At 42.7% G+C, this 19,754-nt stretch overlaps 1 protein-coding gene across 2 annotated transcripts; it reads right to left on the bottom strand.

Moving 5' to 3' along the window:
• Positions 1-12,982: 12,982 nt before the first annotated feature.
• LOC311139032 (bombesin receptor-activated protein C6orf89 homolog) lies at positions 12,983-19,276 on the bottom strand. 2 transcript variants are annotated; one of them, XM_084173875.1, is made up of 8 exons: positions 19,162-19,276; positions 18,345-18,766; positions 17,730-17,895; positions 17,458-17,606; positions 16,929-17,077; positions 14,583-14,718; positions 14,349-14,472; positions 12,983-14,161 (listed from the first exon to the last, which is right to left on the bottom strand). In XM_084173875.1, exons 2-8 carry the CDS (start codon positions 18,531-18,533, stop codon positions 14,079-14,081), a joined length of 996 nt encoding a protein of 331 aa, XP_084030001.1. In that variant the 5' UTR covers positions 18,534-18,766; positions 19,162-19,276; the 3' UTR covers positions 12,983-14,078. The 2 variants fall into 2 exon arrangements, with proteins under 2 accessions (XP_084030001.1, XP_084030000.1); XM_084173874.1 differs by having other exon boundaries at positions 17,440-17,606; positions 19,162-19,253.
• Between the last annotated feature and the right edge of the window lie 478 nt (positions 19,277-19,754).

The raw sequence follows: 19,754 nt of genomic DNA, 5'->3' as shown, positions 1-19,754 counted from the left end.
TACAACTAGTTAAAATCACACAAAACCAATGATATCAGCAATAGTTGAATTGCTAGCGCCATAACTTTGACTATGTTTGCAATGTATTTTGACATGTGACTAACTAAAGCGTGTAGCAGCGGAAATACAACCAGGCCTCATCACTACAACACGTTTGCGCTCGAATCAGACATTTGCAACATGGTTACTCCCGTCGGTAACACCGTTAATCGATCCCTAACAAAGCGTTTTATATATTTTAATATTTCACCTCAAACTCAAAATAATTCCACAAGCCCTTCTTTATTTTCCTCTCCCTTTCCCCCATTTTTCTATCCTATCTCCAGTGTTGCCAACTCCTCAGTAAGGAAAGTAGCTATTGGCTGTCCTAAGAGTTGCTAGAAGTGACGTTATTACCTAATTTGCATAATTTGCCATGTGCATGTAATTGTGATGGACGCTGTAGGAGAGAGGAATACCGTCGTGGGAGAGACAAAAAGTGAGTAAAAAACACCCTAAATATGTTTATAACTACAAATGAACGTTCTTCTGTCGATTCATAAAAATAAAATAAAAACATTTACATCCCGCCCTGAAAGTCTCCAATAACACCAGAAAAAGTCGCTAGTCGATTTTTTGAAAATGTGTCGCTAGAGGGGTCTGAATACTCGCTAAATATAGCGACAAAGTCGCTAAGTTGGCAACACTGCCCATCTCTCCCTCCGCTTGACAAGTTGCAGCGCAACCTGGGATACTCACCTCCAGCAGAATGCTCGGCACCACAGAAGCACCTGTTGTTGGTGAAACCATAATTGGAGAGGAAGTACAAAACCAACGACGCTAGACAGAGAGGAATTTGCTTAAGCAAAAGGCAGTTTATTAAAACAGAGATAGCTGGTACTGCTTCAAGCTACATGCATGGTCCCAACCAATTGCCTCTTAAGGAGACAGTTGAGAAGGGCCATTAAAAAGAGCTTACAGCATTACTTTATAGAATGTAACATAAAGGAAGGGGTCCTTCTTCTAGTCCCTTGATTGGTTCCCGAGGCGTAGGAGGCGGGTCTGCTCTGTCCAGAGCAGATGCCCCATTGGTGCACGGCAGAGTCCTCTGCCCTTGGCACCCGACCAGTAGAAGGGGAGTTGAGAATGAGTGTGCGTCCACAGTGAGATGTGTGTGTGTGTGTGTGTGTCTCAAGGGAAACTCGTGGGGAGCAACAAGTGATTGTGGCCTGTGGCGTGGGTGTTGTCCTTGGCCACCTGGTGACAAGATATGGTCCTCTGTCCATTGTTCTTGCATAGGAACAGCATTTATTGAAAACAAGCTCCAAATGGGTCTTTGCACAACATTTTAGTCAGACCAATCTATAACCAATTATATTTACTACGACAAATCCCCCTCTTCACGTCTTCTAGACGTGATCCAATAATTATGTTGGCATTAAGCATAGTTGAATCAGTCTTAAAAGAAAAACAATAATGCAGGAAAGAAAACATGATAACGCATAATGCAATTGTAAAAAATTTCAACCATCCCCCTCTAGCATACTAATTATATGGCCAGTTAATTAAACAATGTTAGTCCCCCTCTAGTGAGTGAATACAACAATCAGAGTTGGTCTTTGAAATCGCTAACCTCCAATTGTCGCTGTTCAGGTTTGTAATCATGACAGGCCCATCCACCCCCAGGGACAACACCATACAGACATTCAGGATTCCCAAAAGGACAATCAAGAGGTCCACCTTTAATATTACATAAGGGAGGATAGTTACTTTCAAAATCGTCCAGTTCCAAATCATTAGTTCCCAAAAGCGGATACATCTGGGCTTGGTCATTGTGAATTGTTTCAATAGCAGTGGTTATTATACGGTTAATCAGAGTGCGGGCACAGGGAATACAACAACATCCACACAATGTAAGAATTGATACAAAAACAGCAATAGAAATCAATACAGATGAAATAAGGGTTTTATATTTACCAAAAACATCCATCCAGGAATCCCACATAGAGGTATCAACCCCAGAATGATCTTTCATTTTACCAATAAGAGTCCTCAAACCTTCTAGAGCAATTGTCAAACTTCCATCTGCAGCAGTATTGTTAGGAATAAAAGTACAACATTGTTCCCCGAACATAGCACACACACCCCCTCTTTCAGCAAGTAACATATCAACAGCAATTCTATTCTGAAAAGCCATTAATGAAGTTGCAGCTAGTTGTCCATGAACAGCCTCAAAACCTTGTTGAGTCCAGTTTTCTAATTTCTGGACATTAATGTATGTAGTTAATTCTATCGACGTTTTTATTAATGGTACAACAGTCAGCACCCAAAAGACACCATTCCACTGTACTCCATGTACCCATGTTCAAGGACAGTTTCACAGACAACAAAGAGAGAGTATTCTTATCAGCCTGTTATGTGAAACAATCCATATCAGTACAGTGCTCCTCATTAATGCATTCCTTCCAAGCTATTCATCACATACAGATCCAATTAAAAATAAAACCCAACAATTTTATGGTGTCACTCTAAACAGAGTATAATCACCCTTAAGAATAACAGGATATGGAAATTAAATCACAACATTTAATGTTAATAAAAAATAAAAATAATAATTTTAACCCTCTATTCCTCCCCTACACCTAACATGTACTGAGTTGGCTACCAGCCACCCAGGAATCCTTTACCTTCACATCAGGAAGAATAAACAATCACAGTGGTTAGTAAAAACATAAGGTAATAAATGAGCAAGAACTGAAAATAAATGCGTGTATGTATTTTACTAGGCAAAACATGGATCATCCAGCTTGGTCTCAGAGTCAGTAGCAGAGTCACCTGCATCATCCTGGGCCGGTAACAACAGCATCATACCTGACGCCTGCACCACTCCTACCACTGACCTCCTGAGACAGGGGACGATGCAAGCAGCACAACACATTAACAGCAAAAACACAATTACTAGGGTCAGAAATCAAGTAACCACCATAGAAGAGTACTCACCAAACCAGTCTCTCAGCCAGGAAATAAGGCAACATCCACAAAGAACAAGTATACCCATAGAAGCTATAACTTCACCCAGAATAGTCACAACAATAGTTTTCCATTTACCAAATATGTTATCAAACCAACCGTTTATGGAGCTATCAATACCAGAGTTCTTAACCAGTTCGTTCGCCAGCGTGGTGATGGTCACTCAAGCGCTTTGGTCACGGGCCCGTCCGGTGCTATATTGTTGGAGATGAAAGTACAGCACATATATCCAAACAGAACACAAAACCCGTCCCGCTCAGCCAAAAGCATATCTAAAGCTATTCTATTCTGCCATGTCATTAAGCTAGTTGCCACTGTCTGCTCAGCTAATCCCTTTATTGCATCACGAGTGTGGTTTATAGATATTTTGCTGGTTATATTAAATATAATTTATCCAATCTACATTTTTATTAATTGTTGACCACCAGAAAATACTTGATTCAAACCCAGCTGCGATCTGATTGTGGATCCCATCAATATATATCCTTTCATCAAAGGATCCCGGGAGGAGGTCCTACTTTCTATGTGACAACTCACCACTCTCTGACACGTTTGATTGTTTGCGTATGTAGGTGAGTTCACAATCAGTTATCACCACACATCCATCAGATGTCAGCACGGGTCTGGTTTTTGGCTCCTAAAATCCTCTGGCTGCAACAAAGAGGAGAGATTAGTCATGGTCTCTTTAGGTGTGACATTCTCTGTGTGGGAGCAGGAGCTAAAAGGCCCTACCCTGTATCCTGTCTTACTAGTCCTAGAAAAACAATTAGAATCCCCTGTGACTTCAAACTGAGGCAACCCAGGTCGGGATGACTTTGTTATCGGGGGAAACAGATAGTGCAAGTTACCATAAGACTCTTTCACCACATTCCCAGGTGGCTTGCATGGAGGATAAACCTGACAGAGAGTCAAAGCCTGTCAAGGGGAACGGAGTAGTTGTTAACCTTGGTTTGGCTGTCCTACAGGCATAACAGTCCTCTTTAGACCGTATACTGAATCCATTCCAACCACAGGTTAAAATCTATTTACTCCATCTCCATCTGTACTACTTCCTTCAGGTCTATAGTTTGCACTGTCTCACTACCTCCCTCAGAGAGGTTTACTCTATAGGGTGCCCCAGTTGAAGAAGATATATCACTTGTCAGGTCTGTAATCTGTTTTAGCATAATTCAGACTTTCAGACAGTACCTACCCTCATATGGGTCGCACTGCCATTTTCTGATAATTCCCTACTTTCACAACCCTAAACTGTGTATGGAGATTGGTGATGTCCTTCCCTAAAGTCCCTAGTATTTCCCCTTTCCCTACGTCTAGCTGTCTCCTATGCCTTTTCAACTTGTGTTAGGTTAACTACTACTTCTGGCTGAAACAGGAGGGTCCGTGTGTGTTAGGAATATGGCCCCCCCACAATCAGACAGCTACCTACCGTCGGGAGACCTGTGAATCCCCACCCTCGCCCTGAGAACATGTCAGATGCCAGAGGCCAACCCATTGCTTTACCTTCTATCGAACTCACACAGGGATGATCAGACAGGGTAAGGGAATCTTCGTTAAGGAGCCAACCCCCGAGCCCTAGTGGTGATCGGATCTTTCTCCTAACTCTGTGTTTGTTCGTCAGGTGTAGCTGGTTTTGCCTTTTTACAGTGTGTGACATGCACCCAGATGGATCTCTCAGCTATTCTGCTGGCAAAGGCAGTACTTGGTAGGGCCCTTCCCGCCAGGCCTGCTTCAGTCTCCTGGTTAGATAGAGTGGGTCACCTTCTCCTTTAATTCACCTGTGGGGGCACAAAACCTCTGACATACAGGTGTGGTTAATAAACGACCTTCTCACGTGTTCTGCTAGGGTGCTCTCTAGTTCTATGTCTGCCTGTCTGGTCCTGCCAACTGTGGCATTCTGTAAGGTCTTCCAAACACTCTCTCAAAGGGGGATAACCCATCTTTATCTGGGGTTACTCTAAATTTCTTCCCTTCACTCCGTGATGACTCTATAAAATCCATTTCCAATTGCTGGAAAGGGTACTTAGCCGGAGGATACTCACCCTGAGGTGCCCTTTGTCTGCCCTGGTGATTATTTTGAGCACAGAAACACATCTTTATTTTTATTTTTTATAATTAGTAATCCCATGTGCAACAAAGTGTTGTCTAATCTGTTCTACCATCCATCCCTCCTTTTGACACATGTCACTGCCCATGTGTCAATATTATCACCTACCTAACAATCACTTAGGTAATATTGGTAATTTATCATCCAATTGCCATCCCTTATTTTTATTTATTGGTAAAATAAACTATCTTAAAGTCCTCCTCTCATGCTTTTAGAATTTACCAGTGTGGATGATTAATTAACATCAGAAAGTTCAAACAGAGTTCAGAGGCAATTGAAATTCCATCCCATAGTATACCAAACATTACCATTATTCTAAATATTTAATACATGTTACTTATCCCAAGTGTTCATTAATCCTCATGACATTCATTCTCATAAGAAATCATAAGAAATCATATATACCCCAAAACCTAAAAAACTCCATAAAATTCACTGTGTGCTCCTCTAAGACCTATCACCCTTGACCTGCTGAAAACCCTCCAAAATTGAAACAACAAGGCTTTATAAACATCATACTAGGTGTGTTGTTTTCTATTTGAAAAACCCAATTATAAAACAACAACCAAACAGCCAGGTCATGAGGACTCCTGATTTCTCTCTTCCCCTTCTGCCTACAGTTTCTTAACTGGTGCCCTTTCCTTGCACAGTAACTACACGGTTCCTCACATTCTCTAGCAAAATGTCCCGTTTTGTCACAATTGTAACACTTCCACTCACTCCTGTCTGACTTTCTCTCATGATGGATTGCATGTCTCTCTGAGGCTATTACACAATTCAGTTATTTTCCCAACATACTCTCCGTAATCGGCCCATGGCAAAAGTGTCCTCTGGGCATCCCCTGAAACCCACTGCCCTCTAACGGCAGCCCAAACCTTACTATTCCTGTTCTGGGGTGGGTCATTCTTTCTACCGCTCTGGCCACGTCCTCTGTGTTCATGGCCTGTCTGCTAAATGGCATATTATTATTATTACTGTATACATCTAAGGTTGCTGGGGCCCCTTTCATTCCCCGCCAATAGATTAGGTAAGGCTATCAGTGGGTACTGGCCCCCTCCTACTCTCTCTCACTGCTTATTTCTCCTTTACACACCTTATGTATCTGTTTTAAGCATGGATTCGAGTTTATCTGCGTCCAGACGTCCCTCAAAACCATACCTCTCCCTCCACCTGATTATATAATGGAGATTTCTTCTATCCCTGGATTCCATTTTAATTACATCAAGCATTTCTCGTCCCCAGTAAATTCTGGGACCTCTTGTGAGGATTTGCCCCTCCCATGGTTGGTACTGTTAAAAATCCCTTAGCCACCTCTTCTATATTACAAGTCAATTTAACAAGTAATTCAAAATAGCTTCACACAACAACACCTCATAAGGAATGCCCAGCAGGAGTCCAATTCCTATCAGAAAACATACATACAAACATTCAGACACTCCCAATCTCTCCCAGGGGGAAAAAGTTCTCCTTCTCCCTGAGTGAGATTGTTGTTCCCATAAGGGTTTCTTCATTGTGTTGTCAAGATTGGTTCTCGCTGCTCAAATCAGCTCTTACTTCAGACAATGGTCTGGAAGGAGTGGGGGCTGGAGTGCAATGTGTTAGATGGTGCCAGGGTGCTCCTGATTTACCTCTGACCTGGACTGAGTGTGAAGTAACCTCCTTCACTTCGTACGGTCCAGTCCACCTGGGTTCCAGCCACTTTCTTTTGTGGACTTTCACCCTCACCCAGTCTCCCACTTTTACCTTCAGTGGTGGCGTGTTTCCCGACAGCTCCCCCTCTTGGGCCTTCCGCACCTGAGAAGAGAGCGCTGCAGAAAATTCCGTCAATTTCTTCACATAATCAGTCATTTCTATCTGTTGTACATCAAGGGCGGGCATATGACCTCCCTCCCTTGGTGTACCTGGCATTACTCTCCCTGTCATTCGTTGTTCTAAGTATTCATTGAATTTGGGTTTGGTTGGGTTTGGCCCTGCCATCTTGCTTTCTCTATCTTTATACACTTATCCCGTCCCTGGTGTTTTATTTCCAAGGATGTATTATCGGTATCAATACAGACTTATCTCATGTATGACACCCTCGTACATAAAGGGTTAATTTATATAATTTGTAATGCAATCATTATCATAAAAATCAGAATTCCAGTCACATATACCAATGCAGTAATTCCTCCACAGCACACAACACGCTTCAATTGTCTCAGTTCATGTTCAAGAATATGCACAGATCCAATATCAGTCTCCCCAATCCCTGGTTCCTGAAAGCCTAAGTCAAATTCACTCAATTCCACAGATTAGTATTCAGTTTCATAAGTCTCACTATAACTTCCCATCATCCATTACACGTTATAATACATCAAAACACACAGCCAAAAGCCAATTGGAATTACAATGCTTAATAAATTCAGGTTCTCAGAGCGTCCTAAAACATATTCTCAGTTCGACTGCCACCCTTCACACGACCTTATTCAGGACCGATTTTATGTGTGAAGTCACAGAAGCAACTGGATCCCTTAGAGACTTTTGTCTCAGGTTAACTGCACCTTTCACACAACCATTTAATAGGAACGTTTTAAATGTGAAATTACAGAGATAGCTGGCATCTCCGGGAATTTAGTACCTCTGGTCAATTTCGGTGATTCTCCCCCACCTAATGATGGGTCAAATCTCATCCACTCATACGTCAAAACATTCTCCCCCACACAACCTATCTAAAAATAGGACCTTTTAAATGTGAAAACTTAATACGTGTGACTACACACTTCCACACAACCTATCCAAAAAATAGGACCTTTTAAATTGTGAAAACTTATACATGTGACTACACACTTCCACACAACCTATCCAAAAAATAGGACCTTTTAAATTGTGAAAACTTATACGTAAATCACAGTACCAGATATCTCACTTATGCCTTGAATCATTTAGGATGGAAATTATTTAACAAGTATTCATACTCACGCTCAGTACTTCTGATCAAAATTTGGTATTGGTCTATAATACAATATGCAAGATTTCGTTTTAACAGGCTCTGCATACCTTTTTAGAAGAGCGCGCTCTGATCAGGTTCCTGAGGCAAGACGAATAGTTGATGTCTCCTGGATTTCAGGTCACTCTTCCGTCTGTTTTTAGATCGATGATTTGCCTTTTCCTCTCGCACCAACTCTTTAGATCGAATTAGAAACCATCCTCTGCTACCAATTTGTTGGTGAAACCATAATTGGAGAGGAAGTACAAAACCAACGACGCTAGACAGAGAGGAATTTGCTTAAGCAAAAGGCAGTTTATTAAAACAGAGATAGCTGGTACTGCTTCAAGCTACATGCATGGTCCCAACCAATTGCCTCTTAAGGAGACAGTTGAGAAGGGCCATTAAAAAGAGCTTACAGCATTACTTTATAGAATGTAACATAAAGGAAGGGGTCCTTCTTCTAGTCCCTTGATTGGTTCCCGAGGCGTAGGAGGCGGGTCTGCTCTGTCCAGAGCAGATGCCCCATTGGTGCACGGCGTCCTCTGCCCTTGGCACCCGACCAGTAGAAGGGGAGTTGAGAATGAGTGTGCGTCCACAGTGAGATGTGTGTGTGTGTGTGTGTCTCAAGGGAAACTCGTGGGGAGCAACAAGTGATTGTGGCCTGTGGCGTGGGTGTTGTCCTTGGCCACCTGGTGACAAGATATGGTCCTCTGTCCATTGTTCTTGCATAGGAACAGCATTTATTGAAAACAAGCTCCAAATGGGTCTTTGCACAACATTTTAGTCAGACCAATCTATAACCAATTATATTTACTACGACACTGTGAACCTGAATGGTATGAAAACGAGATGGGTCATTACACCAGTCACTACACTGATCTAGGGTCTGTTTTGTTATGGTGACCTAATAGCCTAGGCGATGATACAGGGGTGGGAAAGACTGGTTATAGATAAAAAAAATGTAGGATCAGCTCAGTGACTTTCAACGTGGCACCATCATAGGATGCCACCTTTCCAACAAGTCAGTTTGTCAAATTTCTGCCCTGCTAGAGCTGACGAAGCATGTAGCCCGTAAAAATCGTCTATCCTCGGTTGCAACACTCACTACCTAGTTCCAAACTGCCTCTGGAAGCAATGCCAGCACAATAACTGTTCGTCGGCAGCTTCATGAAATGGGTTTCCATGGCCGAGCAGCCGCACACATGCCTAAGATCACAATGCGCAATGCCAAGCGCCGCCATTGGACTCTGGAGCAGTGGGAACGTGTTCTCTGGAGTGATGAATCACACTTCACCATCTGGCAGTCCGATGGACGAATCTTGGTTTGGCGGATGCCAGGAGAACGCTACCTGCCCAAATGCATAGTGCCAACTGTAAAGTTTGTTGGAGGAGGAATAATGGTCAGGGGCTGTTTTTCAAGGTTCGGGCTAGGCCCCTTAGATCCAGTGAAGGGAAATCTTAATGCTACAGCATACAATGACATTATAGACGATTATGTGCTTCCAACTTTGTGGCAACAGTTTCGGGAAGGACTTTTCCTGTTTCTGCATGACAATGCACAAAGCAAGGTTCATACAGAAATGGTTTGTCGAGATCGGTGTGGAAGAACTTGACTGGCCTGCACAGAGCCCCGACCTCAACCCCATCAAACACCTTTGGGATGAATTGGAACGGCGACTGCGTGCCAGGCCTAATCGCCCAACATCAGTGCCCGACCTCACTAATGCTGTTGTGGCTGAATGGAAGCAAGTCCCTGCAGCAATGTTCCAACATCTAGTGGAAAGTATGAGTCATAATACCCATAAAACCTAGAGGTCAAACAAGGAAATGGTTCCAAACATTTTTCCGCCATTCATTTTCCCCATAGGGGATTTTAGAAACACTTCAAATAAGGGCTGTCTTTTGTGGAGGCTTACCCTGGCGTGACATTTTGATAACCATGTATATCTCTCAAGGACAAGGTGACTTGTCGAGTTGCCAAACGTCAGCCTCGAAACCTTAATGACTTGGAGAAGATCTGCAAAGAGGAGTGGTACAAAATCCCTCCTGAGATGTGTGCAAACCTGGTGGCCAACTACAAGAAACGTCTGACCTCTGTGATTGCCAACAAGGGTTTTGCCACCAAGTACTAAGTCATGTTTTGCAGAGGGGTCAAATACTTATCTGGATTTTTTTGTTGTTATTCTGTCTCTCACTGTTCAAATACACCTACCATTAAAATTATAGACTGATCATTTCTTTGTCAGTGGGCAAATGTACAAAATCAGCAGGGGATCAAATACTTTTTTCCCTCACTGTAGCTATATAGGAAAAAGCCCTGAATGATGAAAAATGAAGAACTGTCTGCATACATACCTGACAAGCAACATCACTCACACTAGAGCAGAAAACACATTTACTTATAAATATTGTCCAAACATTCAGGGTCTGACAGGGGTGCATGAAATCAAACTATTTGATATAATGCTCTCTGAGTTTAAGCTCCAACATGGAAATTATTGCACATTTTATCTCATGATTTAAAGGGATATCAAAAATACAAGTCAAATCAAAGTGTTGATTTCCATGACACCTATTAGGCACACACAACCAAAACAGTGTCCAATTGTTGACTTGCATTGCAATTTGATCATACAAAGCTATTGTTCAAAGCCAATAAAAAAATGTTGAAGTGCCACCTTCACCAAAGCAGTCACTTTTAAAGCCAGTGATATACATTGTCCTGTTTTCAACACAAAGAACCCACAGTGGACTGCTTGAAGGACACCAAATTAAGTAGCCTTGAGCTTGCTAACAGAAAAAGGACAAGAAAATAACAAAACAGGTAGAATATTAGCTACAGATTGTAAGCCAGATAATGTGATATAACCAAAGATGTTTGGTGTCCTGTAATGGTACTGGACACCAAAAATATTTGGTTATATCACATTATCTGGCATATAATCTGTAGCTAGGAGAATATATCCAATGACATACAGTGTACTGTAAGTAAGGTGTGATAAGAAAAAGGCAAGCTTGAACTCAAGGCAAATGTGTCAGGTTTAGGAAGGAGGTGATATATATTTTAAGTAGCAAAGAAGATGTAATGATAAAGATATCTCACCGACCCAACTAGGCTTCAGACAGGAGAGCTACTCCCTGTGTGGATTCTAATTTATATCCACCCAGAGAACTGGCAAAACAAAGTATATTTTTAAGGAGAATTTTGCTTTTCTTAAAACCAAATATCTATTTTTGATGTAAATGGCATGTTATGGAAGGGTCCAGACACTTTTTTTTGCAATTTCACTCGTTTTTGAGAAACTTACCCCAACCAGATTCACTTCCTCATCCTCGTTGTGCAGTATGGGGGTGCTGAAAAAACATGAACAAATGCTCCAAAAACACCCAAATAGGTCCTTTTAGAAACTGAAAAGCTCTCAGTATAGTGATGCAGTTCTTTAGATGTTGTACACATGAAATTGTGTCAGCAACGTTATATTCCCTTTTGTCGCTAGTTGGGATACATTTCTCAAAAACAAGTGAAATCGCAAAAATATGTCTGGACCCTTCTATAACATGCCATTTGCATTTTAAAAAAATAGAGATTTGGTTGTAAAAAAATAGAACTTCTCCTTCAAACCTATTTTTGCCACTATCCTCCAGGTTCATACAGAGGGAATTGGATATGTGTACTACCAAAGAACAGTTGCATTCATAGTATGTATTATGCAATATGGCAGTAGTATATGCCAATACATCCCCAGTCATGAAGAGATGAACAGTGATAACCACTTACCAGCTTAGGTTCCAGTACATGGACATTGTTTGAACTTGAAACAGATAATGATAAAAGAAGGCAGCTCCAATGGGGAATTTGAAAAAGAGATTAATTTAAAATGTTAAAAAATATAGCTTAACAATAAGGCCATAACCTGACGATGGTGAATTCTGAGAGATTAAAACTATAAATATTATGTTGTCAATGTCGATATTCACATAATAATAAGGAATTCCCCTCAACCACGCCCATAAATTGGGGAAAACAAACATTCTTTCCCATTGACCCCCAGTGTAAAAGAGCCAACTTTGTCGTCAATTTTTTGTTATACAGAATTAACAAAACATGCCAAAAAGCTGCTGTGTTGTTCAATGTTCGCAATGCTCCCACGTAGTGAAATACAGCCTGCGAGAAAAGCCCTGTGGCTTCAGGCTATTCAGCGTGGGAGATGTGGGGACCTTGTGTCCAAGTAGGCTACACGTAGCTATGTGTGTGGAAAACATTTAATCACAGGTAAGACATTTAACTTGTTTATTATAGTCCGTTTGTAACGCCACTCACTACTTGTTTGTTTTTTGTGTTGTTGGTCAAGGCTAGCTTAATGTTCCGGTCGGAGGCCAGTAGCACGCACGCACGCACGCACGCACGCACGCACGCACGCACGCACGCACGCACGCACGCACGCACGCACGCACGCACGCACGCACGCACGCACTCACGCACTCACGCACTCACTCACTCACTCACTCACTCACTCACTCACTCACTCACTCACTCACTCACTCACTCACTCACTCACTCACTCACTCACTCACTCACTCACTCACTCACTCACTCACTCACTCACTCACTCACTCACTCACTCACTCACTCACTCACTCACTCACTCACTCACTCACTCACTCACTCACTCACTCACTCACTCACTCACTCACTCACTCACTCACTCACTCACTCACTCACTCACTCACTCACTCACTCACTCACTCACTCACTCACTCACTCACTCACTCACTCACTCACTCACTCACTCACTCACTCGGCTGCTAGCACCATCATCAAAAGGGGCATGAGGGAAGCCCTACAATATTAGGTTTTTCTAAGTAGTGAGAACGCAAGCAATGCTGAAACAACAAGAAAATTGTGTTTGAAAAATATCATGTTTTTGCTGTGAGCCAATGGAGTAACCACAGGTTGTTTTCCCAAAAGGAGGCAGGGCCGCGACCTTCTATCTAATACCAACTGGGACTATAGTGACAAAACATCAAACACTGTGACATCATCAACAAGTTCTGGCTAGTTAGTGCTTACACGGGTGACTGGATGACAGGGGAAAAAGCAGTGACAAGACAAAAACAGTTAGTGAAAAGAGCATTAAGAAATATCATTTCTGTCTTGCTGAAATTATGGCACAAGCACCTATCGTCAACTATATATTAAATACAAAAACTGCACTTTCAGTAATCAAATGCAATTCACCAAATTGACAAATCTATTTCATACATCCTCCTAACCAACTGTCATTGTTACACTAGCAACGACGTTGAAGTTAGGTGATGAATACGGTCCGGTATAAGAGTGAGTAGATGAGGGAGGGCAGCGTCACAAAACTGTCCCATTGTTCCTGTTGTGGCTGTGTGATTTGATCACAACTAAAAAGCATAACCGAAACAATCATGAACATTCCAACTGAACACAAGAGGCAAGACCTTCTGCTGTTAAAAAAAATAGATCAGTCACTGTCCATTTTTCCTCTTTGGGCTTAATACACACCTGTTGATCTGAGGCAAACAGTCAGAGTGGGAGAACATTCCAGCCTCTTCCTCACTGAGAGACACACCCCCAAGCCTGAGAGAATGGTCTCTCCCTGCTTACAACCATCCAGTTGTCTTAGATCTGTGAAGGGATATCAACAAAGAGGCACAAGTAGGGGCTAGAGAGGAGTTTGGTATTAGGCCATAGAAGGGTAGGGGAGATAAGAGGTGTTCAGATTTCTTCAGTCTATCTTGTGCCTGTGGAGTGTGCTTTTCCATACCTAGAGGAGGGCAGGACTAGCCTGCAAGGGACAGTTAAAAGGTCCAATCACACACTGACTCTACAGGAAGTGATATATTCTCAGCCAGTAGGCAGATGTCTGGACCGGAGTGGAGTTTTAAGAGTTCTGTATGGCAGAACCCTTCACTCTCTCCCTCCGTCTTCCTCGCATTCTTGTCTCGTTCAGTTGTTCCTCTCCTCTCTCAGAAAGTGGAGCCGTCACAAACTATGTTCTGGTCTCGGCCGGGGAACAGCTCCATCTGCCAGTAAAGCGGGTCAGCATACACTGGCAGGGTCAAAGCACAAAGGTCAAAATGAGGTCAAACTAAATGCACATTTGTATAGGTCTAAATCAGGCTTTGGTTACAGCCTAGCACAAACACACGATTCAAATAATTAACTACTAATGGTCACAGTATACACAATATTACACAGTAATTACACAGTATACTTGCAGTGTGTGTTCTTCTCACCCATATCTCCAGGTCCCAGCCAGAGGTTGAATGAGCTGCAGTGTTTCTGACAGTGGTGGACAGGGAGCACTCGAACCGTGGGCAGGCCCTCTCCTACCACCAGCCAGCCCAGCACTCGCACACCCTGAAACATACACGCACAATACCACTGTGACAGCACACTGCTTAATCCCGACAAACACCATAACAACAAACATCCTTGTCTATTTGGACTTTGTTAGAGGCCAGACTCACTCTGCTCTGAGAGTTGGCACTATGCGTGACCAGGCAACGCTGCAGTGTTGTTCCGGCGCTGTCCAATAGGGGGCATAGCTCAGCCTTGGGGAACAGCCACCTCAACACCTTCTCTCTGGCCCCAGATGTAAACCTCCTAGAGAAAGAAGGGGAAGACACTGAGTCCGATGAGAAAAACTGACAAATGCATCCTTGTTTTCTCCCTTCCTTGACACCTGTTTTCTAAATTACCAATTCATGCTCATTCATATGTATGTGTGTGTGTGGTTGGGTTTCTCTGTGCGTGCATGTGCATATCTGCACCCAAGTGTGTGTGTGTGTGTGTATCTACAGTACCAGTCAAAAGTTTGGACACACCTACTCATTCAAGGGTTTTTCTTTATTTTTTACAATTTTCTACATTGTAGAATAATAGTGAAGACATCAAAACTATGAGATAACACATATGGAATCATGTAGTAACCAAAAAAGTGTTAAACAAATCAAAATATATTTTATATTTGAGATTCTTCAAAGTAGCCACCCTTTGCCTTGATGACAGCTTTGCACACTCTTGGCAGTCTATCAACCAGCTTCATGAGGAATGCTTTTCCAACAGTCTTGAAGAAGTTCCCACATATGCTGAGCACTTGTTGACTGCTTTTCCTTCACTCTGCGGTCCAACTCATCCCAAACCATCTCAATTGGGTTGAGGTCAGGTGATTGTGGAGGCCAGGTCATCTGATGCAGCGCTCCATCACTCTCCTTCTTGGTTAAATAGCCACCCTCTGCCTTGATGACCGCTTTGCACACTCTTGGCATTCTTTCAACCAGCTTCATGAGGTAGTCACCTAGGATGCATTTCAATTAACAGGTGTGTCTTGTTAAAAGTTAATTTGTGGAATTTCTTTCCTTAATGCGTTTGAGCCAATCCGTTGTGTTGTGACAAGGTTAGGTATACAGAAGATAGCCCTATTTGGTAAAAGACCAAGTCCCTATTATGGCAAGAACAGCTCAAATTAGCAAAGAGAAACGACAGTCCATCATTACTTTAAGACATGAAGGTCAGTCAATCCAGAAAATGTCAAGAACTTTTAAAGTTTCTTCAAGTACAGTCGCAAAAACCATCAAGCGCTATGATGAAACTGGCTCTCATGAGGACCGCCACAGGAAAGGAAGACCCAGAGATACCTCTGCTGCAGAGGATAAGTTCATTCGAGTTACCAGCCTCAGATATCGGCAATGAACTGCACCTCAGATTGCAGCCCAAATAAATGCTTCAAGTAACAGACACATATCAACATCAACTGTTCAGAGGAGACTGTGTGAATCAGGCCTTCATGGTTGAATTGCTGAAAAGAAACCACTACTAAAGGACACCAATAAGACTAACAGACTTTCTTGGGCGAAGAAACACGAGCAATGGACATTAGACTGGTGGAAATCTGTCCTTTGGTCTGATGAGTCCAAATTTGAGATTTTTGGTTCCAACCACCGTGTCTTTGTGAGACACAGAGTAGGTGAACAGATGATCTCCACATGTGTGGTTCCCACCGTGAAGCATGGAGGAGGTGTGATGGTGCTTTGCTGGTGACACTGTCAGTGATTTATTTAGAATTCAAGGCACACTTAACCAGCATGGCTACCACAGCATTCTGCAGCGATACGCCATCCCATCTGGTTTGCACTTAGTTGCACTGTCATTTGGTTTTTCAACAGGACAATGGCCCAGAACACACCTCCAGTCTGTGTAAGGACTATTTGACCAAGAAGGAGAGTGATTGAGCGCTGCATCAGATGACCTGGTCTCCACAATCACCCGACCTCAACCCAATTGAGATGGTTTGGGATGAGTTTGGGATGAGTCCCCTGTAGCTCAGTTGGTAGAGCATGGCGCTTGCAACGCCAGGGTTGTGGGTTCGTTTCCCACGGGGGGCCAGTATGAAAATGTATGCACTCACTAACTGTAAGTCGCTCCGGATAAGATCGTCTGCTAAATGACTAAAATGTAAAAATGTAAATGAGTTGGACCACAGAGTGAAGGAAAAGCAGCCAACAAGTGCTCAGCATATGTGGGAACTCCTTCAAGACTGTTGGAAAAGCATTCCAGATGACTACCTCATGAAGCTGGTTGAGAGAATGACAAGCTGTCATCAAGGCAAAGGGTGGCTACTTTGAAGAATCTACACTTTTGATTTGTTTAACACTTTTTTGGTTACTACATGATTCCATATGTGTTATTTCATAGTTTTGATGTGATGTCTTCACTATTATTCTACAACGTAGAAAATTGTAAAAATAAAGAAAATAAATGAGTAGGTGTGTCCAAACCTTTGACTGGTACTGTATATGCGTTAGTGTGTGTACCAGAGCAGGGTGAAGTTTGCAGGGCCATGTGGAAAACCCTCGTCATGTGACAGTAGGTTGTCTTCCTCCACTAGTATACTCATGGAGCCGGAGTGCGCTGAGTAGAGCTCCTCTAGCTGCTGCCTCTGCAGACACAGAGACTCCCCACCCTACATAGAGACAGAGGACATACGTCAGGCACAGGGCAGAAAAGACTAACTGCTGATGTTAGCTAAATGAACTAGCACAATATTTATATAAAGATCATGCTGCGGTGGATCCGTAAACAATAAGCAGACTGGACACTCACTTTCAGGGACATTGTTGTTTTTCCAGTCTAACTAAGATTTTCAGTCTAACAAAAACACTTCCTTTCAGTGACATTGTTATTTTTCTGTTGAACTAAAATGTATATTTGAGTAAATTTGTCAATTTCCCTGGTGTTAGTGTTTCAAGTTTTATTAGCCATACAGTATATACAGGATATGCATGGTATACATCGTCCAACGAAATGCTTACTTGAAATGCTTACTTGCAGTGGTGGTCGTACCTTAAGCAGCACAGGCTGTGGCCCCCTGCGTATGGCTGCAGACTCTCTGAGGGTCTCAGGGACCTCCAGCACAGAGGAGACCTCTGCACAGCCAGAACAGTTGACCAGGCCCTGCCGCAGAGCCCCCACACTCCACCACTCATGGAAACCTACAGGAGAGAGACAGTAGGGAAGCAGTTATTACACACACTGGCTAGGAACAAAGACCCAAAGTCTATAGTGAACAACTAAGGATGTTGTCTAACATTGTTCTTTCCCCTCTGTAACTGTACCTTGCAGGTTGTACTTCTTGGCGATGGGCAGAGCTAGCAGTCTGATGTGGCTGAGGGGGGAGGACCAGTTGTGTCCCCCCGTGTACATCACGCCTAGCTGGGGCCGAGTCTGGGGGTTGGTGAAGGCCAGCACAACCACCAACAGAAAGCCTACCGCTACCACAAACTACAGTAAGGAGATTTGAGGATGAGTGAGAGGATGGTTGATCAATGCAGAGATTGACATTAAGGGTTGCCTTATTGCCAGGGCAAGTGAGCTGAGCAGTCTTGCAAGTTGAGCCTGCTCTGAGGTTGCCCCATTGGGCAGGTGATTTTTTCGACTGATAACCAAAATGCAAAGAATTCCTGTAGTCTGGTCTTTCTGGTTCCTCCCATGCGTAGGTGAATAGCTACTTTACATTTTCGGGCAAGTGATCATAATCTTCCGGCAACCAAAAAATACTCCTGACTTGCCCAATGGGCAAGTGCCTTTCAGACCTTAACGTCAATCCCTGCAATGTGCTTTTGATATGTTGACTGGCATATGATTAGCTGATGGACATTGAAAATCTCATTGCCTTATGTATGATATGTTGCCACCTTACATGAGTGTGTGTGTGTGTGTGCGCATCTTACCTTGATAGTGGCTCGAAGGATGGGGAATTGTGGCGGGTCTCTTCGAGGCTCGTTGGTCTCCAGGACTTGTTTAATAAACTTCTCAATCTCCCTCTCCGACATGCCATAGCGATACCCCGACTGGCGGAGAATATCGATGCTCGCTGACAGCTTGTCGTAGATGCAAGGCTCACTTAGTGTGGTGCCCATAGCAAATATGTGGTCCAACTGAATCTAGTCAACAGTTCATTTAGGAGGACAGTGCCTCTAGTCTTCGGTTTGTGGCTTTGTCACTCATATTCCCTCTGAGGTTGGAAAAACAGCACTTCCAAAGCTCCAGACAGAAGTTACACAAACAATCCAGATGATATGGCTGAACTTGGCCTTGGACTGTGGTCAACACCTTGTCAATGTCAACACAAGCATTCAGAGGCCCATGTGTACTGTAAGCAATATGTGGTAGTTATTTGCACGTGACAATAATATCAACACACAATTGAGAGGTTGAAAACGTTGAACAGTTAAGCAGGCAGAGAAATATATCCTTAACATCAACTACAATGTACAGAACGCGTCTACCAAGTTCAACTCGATGTAAATCTAACTAGTTTTGTGAATCCAGTTATTATCATTTTACCTTTATCATACAAGGACTATGTCAGTGGCAGCAGTGGGGTAAACAAATAAATAAAGCTAGCTAAGTGGCTAGGGTCAGATATATTAGAAAATGAGTAGCTCTGCTAGGGTTACTAGCTTGCTAAGTTAGCTACTAACAGGTGTAGCTATATTTCATAAGATCAAGTAAGCATCATATGTCAAACAGTGATCACGAACTCACCGTAATTAACGGTTAATTTGTAATTACAGATCTACTCTGTCTTGTTCATATTTAGCTTCGTGTCGACCAACCAACCTTTTCTCACTTTGCTTGGTGCTTGAGAATTTGCGATGTCACTTGACTTCCCTATTTTACAGCAGATTCGAGTAGCAAAACTCAAGATTGATGTTTAAATATAATATAATTAGTACAATTGTATGAATTAAAATTAACTTATATTTTTACTTGTTTGTCTTGTATTGGCAGTATTTGTTTTGCATGTATATGAGAAATAAATTGACGAATCTGCCTTGCCACATAATGTTATATTTAGTGTAATATATCGTATCAACCGGCAGAGGGCACACGTTCCCGAGTGAATAGTTCTTTATACCTCAGTGATCGCCCACTGCAGCTACCCATACTTGCGCCTTTCATCAAAGCACCCCTTTCCGCGCATTGTTTCGCGGATCAGCTGTGCATGGATCTAAAACCCCACCCGATTAGGAAGGGAAAGACGTGAAGCGAAGCAATAGGGACCGCAAGAAAATAAGAGGCTTTAAAAACAATTAACATTCTGTAAGGCGTAAAATCAAAACACTGCCCTTTATATT

Source organism: Coregonus lavaretus, assembly GCF_964263955.1.
Source record: "Coregonus lavaretus genome assembly, chromosome: 12".
In the NCBI taxonomy this organism is placed as follows: domain Eukaryota; kingdom Metazoa; phylum Chordata; class Actinopteri; order Salmoniformes; family Salmonidae; genus Coregonus; species Coregonus lavaretus.
Note: the sequence above shows the minus strand (reverse complement) of the source record. Positions and strands in the feature narration are given on the sequence as shown.

Coding starts and splice junctions, on each gene's coding strand:
- LOC311139032 (XM_084173874.1), bottom strand. CDS start 18,533: ATGGGCACCACACTAAGTGAGCCTTGCATCTACGACAAGCTGTCAGCG. Junction 14,719..16,928: donor GCAAACTTCACCCTGCTCTG/GTACACACACTA, acceptor TTCTTTCTCTAG/GAGGTTTACATCTGGGGCCA. Junction 14,162..14,348: donor GCTGGGACCTGGAGATATGG/GTGAGAAGAACA, acceptor TGACCCTGCCAG/TGTATGCTGACCCGCTTTAC.